Raw genomic sequence first — 9371 nt, forward strand, 5'->3', positions numbered from 1 at the left:
AGTTTCCATTAATGGTTTCTTATGCTGTGTGGGTTTATACAACAAAGTTTACATCAGACTTTCTATGATGGTCATCTGGAAGATGAAGTTGATATGAATTTTACCTTTTGAAGATTAGAAAGGATTATTTTATAACTATTAGAATGAATATGTCTTTATAATTTGGGACTTCCTTATTCAGAGCCATTTGAATTTCTTTATTGCTATATTTCTTCTCATCTTACTATAGCACTTTTACATGGAACATCTCGCTTGTCCCTTCTTGATGATTAGGGCATACTGTAGTTTGATTTGATAAATTTAACTTGCTGAATACTCCTCAATACAGTATCATTGCTCGGTACTGTTAAGAGAAACTATTTCTTTTTTAGGGAAGTACTATAGACTGAAAGGTTTTTTTTCCCTGTAGATCTCACCTTCATGAAATCATTGTAACACAGTTTCCCCAAATTTCATGCATTCCAGATATGCTAAGACTACAACTTCAGGCTGCCAAGTGATTCAAAGAGTTGTGATCCCTATATGTCTTCAAAGCAACAGGTTGGGGGAGGCTGAAGCCCAATTCTCACACTGGAAATACACAATTCTGTTAAGAACCTGGTTAATGAAAATTTCCTTGATTTTTTAAATCTACAGATAATATAGATAAAAAAATCTAATTGAATCACCAGGACTATTAGACTTTCACATAGAAAACAAGAGGGACGTATTCAACACATGAAACAACAGTTTGGGCTTCCTATTGTGTACATGTCCTTCTACTAAGAGATTGAAGAGAGATCACTATTGTAACTAATTATGGCTGGTCTCTTCAAATCTCCATGCATCCCTGTGTAGCTGCCTCTCTGGGTAGCTTTTCTCAGACACCTATAAACTGCTTTCTGACATTTTAATTTCTCTGTGTATCTGTACGTGTGTTTGTCTTCGGTTGCCTTCCACTTATAGCATTTCACTTGGAAATGACACTAGGTATTTTTGTCTCACTTTTCTCTCATACCCTTGCTTGATCTCTTACAAGTTTCCCTCTTTTTCTCTTCACTTTTGTACTCTTCCTGTCCTAAATATGTTTCCTTCCTTTTGGCATTTGTCTTTGACTTGCTTATGTCTCAGTGAATTTAGCTCTTTTGGTTTTTGCAAAATGCTTCAGATTCTGTGAAAATGTCTGATGTTTAGAATGGGGTAGTAATCGTGCATCAACCAATAGTCAGATCCTCTTTACCAAGAGTCAGCTGTTGTTCTTAGTAATAGATCTGTTGTTAATAAATTATCTTCCAACAGGTGGATTGGTGTCTCTTATTATTAAAGAGGCTTCTGACTATGTTGATACTGAATGTTGGTGAGCTGTGATAGTGGAATGCCAGAATATTTTTAAAACTTGAGGATGCTCAGATGGAAATGAGAGAGAGAATGAGGAGAGAGGGAGAAAGTCCCAGTATTTTGATTGTGTTTGGAAAGTAATTTCTGAAATGGCCTCTGGTATATATAAAAAATTAAAATTGAACCAGATATGTTTCACAAGAGAAAGAGCATCATACGTAAGTGAAAATTGATTGAAAGGGGATAGGTGGAAAATTGGGCATGTGTTCTAATTAGCAGAATTCCAACCTCCTTTGGGTGTTCCAACATGATCAGAGCAGCTAGTATGCCATGGAATTTATTCTTTATGGAAATCAAGATTTCTGAAGTGGCATAATATTCCATAGCACTACAGGGTGCTATGTTTACGGACTGCCTAAATAAGCTAAGTGTTGGCTTGTCCAAGTAATACAGACAGGAAAGCCTGAAGTACAGTCTGAGTGGGCTCCAACTTTCATATGTGATGGCTTGTATAATGAAGGTTGCTATAATAGGCAGATATTCAAATATGGAATGAGAAATGAGAGTGAGTGTCTTAGTTATAACACCCACAGTACAGGAATAATAAGCCAAATTTAAGCAAGCTCACTCTTCATTAAAAGTTTGGGTTTTAAATGATCTAACCACTGTTTTTTGAAAGCATTAGTTTTATTCACAGATGGGACACATGAATTCATTTATCATGAATGACACAGCAAAATTTGGGAACCTCTAGATTAATATCTATAGAACATATTTTTCACACTAAAGATTACAGTTATAATAATCCACAATTTTGAAAATTGTTATGTGCGAAAAACATGGTAAATTAGCTGCAAGCACTATGTAACAAAATTCTGCCAAGGTAATCCTGAAAAAATTTCTAGCAATGTAGAATTGAAAGCAATACTGAGCATCCTCACTTTTTCTTTCTTTTTTCTGATTATGCTTGCCAAAAATTAGTAGCGCCTTCCAATGGATGAAAGATTATTTATTTTAACATATTTGACTGAAGAGATGTGGCCTTGGAGTGCTTTAGGCAGTATTTTAAGATGACCAACTATTTCTACATCAAGGGAGGATCTTTTTCAATTGCTATCTAAGTGTATTGCTTCTTGCCCACTTTCTCTTTTAGATGGCATCTTAAATTGCATTTTTGGATGATCTCTGGTGGAAATGGGATGGGGTAGTGCATCTATCCTAGACCTCTCAGTGGTTCCAAAACCATCTACCATGGGGTTGGAAATGGATAGAACTATACTCTGCTGGTTCTCTTCCTTATTTGGGTCTGATACTAGTTGGTGTTGATTGGGAATGAGAGGTTTCACCTTCTCCTCCAACTATGTGGGTGCCATGGATTTTGGTGTCCTCTCCACTCATATTTAACATTTACATAAAATCACTGGGTGAGATCATCTGTCACCATCATCTCATCATCATTGTTGCAGTACTATCAATAGGTGATGATATTCAAATGTACTTCCCTGCTCCTGGCATACTAAGTTATGCTGATGATGTCTTCTCCTGGTGCCTAGAGACTGTGTGGTCCGCCCTGTGGAACATCATTCCCTCTTAAGTGAAGCTAGTCCCAACCTTTATGTCCTTCCAGAAAGCCTTCAAAATATGGTGTGTGTGTTTTCATGAGGTCTGAGGATCCTCTGATAGTAGGGAACTCACACAGTGGCTACATCATACATAGCATTCTTATTTTAAACCCTCCATCTTGATTTTAATAATTGGATTATTTTAATTCATGTTATAATATATGTAAATAATCAGTTTTATTATATGCTGCCCAGAGTCTCCTTATGTGAAATGGTCAGCTATATAAATAAAAACGGTTCCAAAATGAGAATGAGTCAATAGATCTCACAATGGCTTAGAATCATTTAGTCAGAAGTATGGATCAGTGGGTGCTATTTCTGTCTGATAAACCTTCAATTTATTGTTTAATGCCCCATGTCTATGTAACTCCCTTTTCAAGTGCTGCCTTCCTCTTTCCCTGTTTTTCTGTCACCTTCTCCTTTTTCATAATTTCTATGTAGCCGAAATCATTTCTATCTATATGGGACCATTTAAAAAAAAAATCATATACCCCAAGACCTTCCTTGAGAATTCTCGGTGATGCTTTCAATTTTGCCTTTCAAACAAGATATTATATTTGGGGCCAGAGTACTCCAGGATGGCTACATCATTCAGACAGATCTGTGTGTGTGTGCGCACGCGTGTGTGCATTTGTGCATGTTTGTGTTTTGTTCCTATTATTAATATTTTGGAATAGTTTATAGTCTTTTCATTAACCAGGTATTTTGCTTTTTCCTCTGCAGGAGTTTTTACCAGTTTGAAGCAGCGTGGGATAGCTCCATGCATAACTCTTTGCTCCTGAATCGTGTTACCCCTTACAGAGAAAAAATCTACATCACCCTCTCTGCTTATATTGAGGCAAGACATATCAGCGCCTTTATAATACTCTCTGTGCAATTGTCAAATCAACATTGGCATCTGCAAGGCTGTGTTTCAAAATCTGTATGATGCCAAGCATCACCTCATGATCCAAGTCCACCCTTTTCTACATGCATGTAATCAGGAATATAGAATGATTTAGATAGTGTTTAATACTTTGTTACCAATGATATTCAGCCTTGGCTGATGCTGATACTGAGGCCAGATCATATTAGGAACTTGATGAACGTGAGGCATGTGGGCTAGATTCAATATTCCCTCCAAAATCCCAGAAGAAGACAATAACAAACGAACTTATGTAGGGATTCAAAAAAATTACACAGATATAGAAATGTAATCACCAGTTTAAACTTTTTGCTTTTAAAAAATAAAAATTCACTGTATATGTGAAGGAGAAGCAGAGCCTGGGATCAGAGTCAAAAGAGGAATCAGTCTGGAGTTGTTACATTCTCATAAACGGTCCAAGTCCTGCTCCTCCTGAATTCAGTTAACTCTTATCCAGCACCAGTATAGTACTGGCCATTAGTTGACTAAATTTTAGTGTATAAATTAACTTAACTGGAGCTTAATGTGTGGTCCTGATTTTTTAGGCCTGACAGTATAATAAGATTATGCTTTCATTTCAGATGGAGAACTGCACCCAACCTGCTGTGGTCACCAAAGATTTTTGCATGGTCTTTTACTCCAGAGATGCCAAGCTCCCTGCTTCTCGATCAATCCGCAATCTTTTTGGAAGTGGAAGCCTTCGAGCTTCAGAAAGGTAAGAAAGGCTAGAAGGCAAGCACATCTTATTAGGATAAAGAATATACTCCTGATCAACTGACATGGAAGCTGTATGTGTATATCTTAGTAGACTTTAGTAGTGTTACGTTCACAGTCTCAGCTAAGGGCTGTTAGGCTCCATATGAAACTTTCAGCTTAACTGAGTAAAATGATTCCTTGAATGTACAATATTCATAAGAGTGGTGTATCTTCTATTAGCTTGTTCTGTTTTTCACTTTCTGCTACAGTAACCGTGTGACTGGGGTCTATGAGCTCAGCCTCTGCCGAGTTGCTGATGCCGGAAGTCCAGGTAAGACGTTTTGTCTTTATGAGAGGGTCTACATGAGGTGTTGGCCTTATACTTAAACAAGAGGGATATAGCATTAGAAGGCAAGATTTGTTCCTATAACTTACAAAATGTGAATGTGTTGCATGTGCTTGTAGATCACAGCTAGGCTGAATAAACATTTCCTCTGTAGGTATGCAAAGGAGACGAAGGCGTGTGCTGGACACCTCTGTGGCCTACGTACGAGGAGAAGAGAATTTAGCTGGGTGGCGACCCCGAAGTGACAGTCTCATCTTGGATCATCAGTGGGAACTGGAAAAATTGAGTCTTCTACAAGAAGTAAGACTCTAGCCTGAGGCCTGCCCAACTTAGTCCTGCCCAACTAATGGGCAGGTGGCAAGAGCAGATTAATGTAGAGTAAAATACTTAAAATACTCTTCACTATCCGGGATGCCCTCTAGCTGTATGAATTCTAACTTGCACAATTCTCCACCTGGCATGGCCATTCCTGATAATGGAAGGTGTCAATAGCAAACTAGCTTTTCTTTCCATAGGTTGAGAAAACAAGACATTATCTGCTCTTGCGTGAGAAGCTGGAGACAACTCAGCGCTTAGGTCTGGATTCCTTATCCTCAAGCTCCAGTGAAGAGTCTGATTCCCGCAGCACATCTTATGTCTCATCTCCAATCTCTGCAGATGGTACCCCAGAAGGGAGACCTTTACCTCTTGACATTCCTAGTGAGAGACAGAAAGAACTTGCAGTCAAGGTATAGAACATGGAATATGCCTATCGGCTGGGATAGGGCTGGAAAAGTGGACTTCATATTTTCTTTAAGTATAAGATCATCTGAAGGGATCTGAATAGTCTCTGCAAGTTCCAATAATATTTTTTTCTGAAAGTAACAGTCATTTCTGAATAAAGAGATAACATTTCTTAGCAGGAAAGCTTTCTCAGCAAAAAGCATTTCCTTAATTTGAAGGCCCATTGAAAATATCTGTAGATTTCTACAATACATGTACATGGTGATAATTTCCAGCTGCACTAGTTTTTATCATCAGTTATAAATATTTGTTTTGTGCTGTTACAAAAATTATTATTTTCCTCCACTTCTGCAAAGGATTGAACATTTGAGCGAAGTCCTTATTAATCTTTGCTGCCCTTGGAGAGAAAAAGAGATAAAGGAGAGAGACATATATTGTACGTTGAGGGGCAAACAGAAAGGCAGGAAGACTGTCCATAGGAATAAGTTATCCAAACTTGTTTGACTACAGGTTGTCCTCACTTAATTACCGGTCAAGTGGTTTAATGACCATTCAAAGTCATGACAGTCTTGACATGTCACGGAAAGAGTGCTTCACAGCCTGTAAAGCACTTTTCACAGTTGTAAAATGACATGCTGCCCCAACCCCCATGGTCAAATGACTGCATTTGAGGCACTTGTCATATTACATTTACAACCAGTTGCGGCATCCCATGGCCATGTGACCATGAATTGGAGATGCTGGATTTGCTTAATGACCACACAGTTTACTTAATGACAATGATGACTCACTATATGATTGTTATAAATGCAATTGTAAAATCAAGTCAGGTCGTGTGGTGATCCTCTAACAACCATCCAATTGTGATAGAGGATTACCTATATAGAGGATTACATATATAGTTAATTTTTGTTCTCAGAATCAAAACTGTTTTCCTTTCTCTTTTTCCATTTTTTTTGCAGTGCTTGCGCCTTCTTACACACACTTTCAACAGAGAGTATAGCCATAGCCATGTGTGTGTCAGTGCAAGTGAGAGCAAGGTAAAATACCTACTATGCTTTTGTACCTATTTACTCTTTGCTATTCACTCTTATTAACTCCCATATTTTAAAACCTAATCCATTTCGGAATTGACTCCCAGGGTACCAAATGGAGCTAATACATTTAGCTTTGGATACATTGGATTTTTGGACAAAAAGTAGACTAATCTATATACAGTAAAGTATCAATCCCACTGCATCTGAAATGTTCTCATCCTGAACTTCTACTTTGTGTTGTGGAACAAATTACAAGTTGCCATAGAGAAGGGGTGTCAAGCTCAATTTCTTTGAGGGCCACATCAGCATTGTGATGCCCTCAGGGTGGCTGGGTGAGCATGGCCCACTGGGTGGGCATGGCTGCAGTGCTTACAGCTGACTGGGTGGGCGGGGGTGGGGTGGGCATGGCCACCTCAATGTTGCTTGATGAGGGGACACCTGTAGGGGCTGGGCAGGGTTGGGGGAGATCCAGGGGTTCTCTGATGGGTGGGATGGTGGGCAGAAAGCTGGTCCTGCAGGGTGAGGGTGCCGTTGCCGTGGGGCAAGGCAAGGTGAGGCTGCTGCCTAACACCATCAGCCCCTGCACACAGAGGCCAGTGAGCGCATGTGGGCTGACAGTGTTTGTCAGCAGCCACAATCTGCCGTCCCCTGCGAATACTGAGCCAGCCCTCCAGCAGCAGGCGGAGTAGGGGAGGTGAGGGGGGAGGCACGTGATGCAGACTGCCGGACATACCTACTCCGTCTCATCTGTTTTTGCTTGCAGTTGGAAAGCAGGTCGCTGCTGGTCATCTCCTCGGCCCCCTTGCAGATCTTGCCCTTGGCCTGTGCATGGAGCCTGTTCCCCTCATGCACCCGACGCACCTTGGCCCTGCCTCAGGCTGGCACTGCCGGCAGCTTGCACAGGTCCACTCGGCCACCGCTGCTGCCTGGAGCGGCAGGCCTGCCTGGCATAAAGGAGGTGAAGCAGCCAGCTAGGAAGCTCGAGTAGAGGTGGTAGAGCAGGGCCATGCCCAGCAAGCAAAAGGCCATCCCAAGCAGGGAAAGCCAGATCCCCATTGGTGCCATGGCTGCCCAGGCCCAGCCAGAATTGCATGCCTGCCTCCACCCCCCCCATCTCTTCTTGGGCTGGGCAACCATGGTGCCAACGGGGATCCGGCTTTTCCCACTCAGGGTGGCCTTTTGCCTGATGGCCCTGGACGTGCTCTACCACCTCTTCTCGGGGCTTCCTAGCCAACCACTTCACCTCCTTCGTGCTGGACAGGCCTGCAGCTCTGGGCAGCGGCCTAATGGATCTGCATGAGCAGCTGGCAGCTGTGGTGGGTACCGAGGTATGCGAGGGGAATGCGCTCCACCCACAGGCCAAGGACAAGACCCATGAGGGGGCTGAGATGACCAGTGGCGACCTACTCTCCAAAAAGATATGGGATGGAGTAGGCGTGTCCGGCAGTCCACATCATATGCCCCGACTCCATGTGCTGCCAATGCCCCTGCAGCACTTCTGCTGGAGGACTGGCCCAGTATTCACTGTGGGCTACCTGCTGGACGTCAGCCCCCGTGTGCTCACCGCCTCCTGTGCGTGTGCCTTGGGGGCTTCCGGGCGGCGGGGGCCAGTCCCTCGCCATCTCCAGGACTTCCCCTTGGGCCAAATATCAGCCAATCGTGGGCCAGATGCAGCCCGCGGGCCTTGTTTGACATGTCTGCCCTAGAGGGCTTATTCTAACTTCATTCTAATGTCCTAAACTCGTAATATTTTTCTCTTTTACTGCATATACTTCCTTTAGAACAGACATGTCAAACACAAGGCCCGGGGGCCAGATCCGGCCCGTCAAGTGGTTTCATGTGGCCCGCGAAGCCATCCTGGAAACAGTGAGGGAACGGCCCCCACTGCCTTGGCCCTGGCCCAGAGACCCTCCTCCTACCAGAGTCCCCCAGATCTGTCCCACTCCTGCCCAGGCCCCCATAGGCACCCTTGATGCGAACGATGTAGAGCTGGCCATGCCCACCCAGTAGGCCATACACACTTTAGCCACGCCCACCCAGTAGGCCACGCCCACCCAGGCCACACCCACCCGGTCCCCTGAGGGCAACCGCAATGCTGATGCGGCCCTCAATGAAATTGAGTTTGACACCCCTGCTTTAGAAGAATAAATGGTAAATGCGCACAATTTGTAAACAGGGTGCCTGTTTTCTGATAAGATCCTAAATATATACTCTAGTTGCAAAAGTGCTGAAGCATGCAACCAAATTTGGAGATATTTGTTTTCAGACAAGCATATCCAGTAACAGATTCTTTTTATACCCAGCTGTCTGAAATGTCAGTGACTTTGCTGAGAGACCCTTCCATGTCAGGCCTTGGTAGTGCTACTTTGACCCCCTCTTCAACCTGTCCATCCCTGATTGAAGGCCATTATAGTGCTACAGAAGCCAGGTAAGAAAGGTAGCAAGGTTAAAAAATGCCGGGGTTGTTTATGTATCAAAGGTGCATAGTTTTACCGTGAAAAATAAAGACCATTGGTCAAAAGGTAATTGAAGCTATAATTCTGCTTTTCTCTGCAGAACTCTCCAGCTCCCTTCCAGGGCAGAAAGTCCTGAAATTGAGCTCACAATCGAAGGAGAGAAGAAGAAATCCCCTGCTTGCGGGCCCGAGGACGATAAGGAAATCCAGCGCCTGTTGGTTCCTGATATTCAAGAGATTCGGGTCAGGTAAAAACTATGGGCAAGTGGAA

At 42.7% G+C, this 9371-nt stretch overlaps 1 protein-coding gene across 18 annotated transcripts in view; it reads left to right on the forward strand.

The window, feature by feature from the left end:
- Positions 1-9371, forward strand: part of KIF1A (kinesin family member 1A) — a gene marked incomplete at its 5' end in the record, with an annotated part of 86380 nt that overhangs the window by 75219 nt on the left and 1790 nt on the right. For 15 of the 18 annotated variants that reach the window (XM_083363485.1, XM_083363499.1, XM_083363501.1 and 12 more), the window contains 8 exons: positions 3663-3777; positions 4425-4558; positions 4809-4870; positions 5040-5185; positions 5401-5613; positions 6571-6648; positions 8949-9073; positions 9202-9348. In XM_083363485.1, the coding sequence (XP_083219611.1) occupies positions 3663-3777; positions 4425-4558; positions 4809-4870; positions 5040-5185; positions 5401-5613; positions 6571-6648; positions 8949-9073; positions 9202-9348 (1020 nt within the window). Of the gene's footprint in view, positions 1-945; positions 970-3662; positions 3778-4424; positions 4559-4808; positions 4871-5039; positions 5186-5400; positions 5614-6570; positions 6649-8948; positions 9074-9201; positions 9349-9371 lie in introns of all 18 variants that reach the window. The other 3 variants (XM_083363500.1, XM_083363489.1, XM_083363492.1) reach the window with 1 other exon arrangement.

This window comes from Vipera ursinii, assembly GCF_947247035.1.
Source record: "Vipera ursinii genome assembly, chromosome: 5".
In the NCBI taxonomy this organism is placed as follows: Eukaryota; Metazoa; Chordata; class Lepidosauria; order Squamata; family Viperidae; genus Vipera; species Vipera ursinii.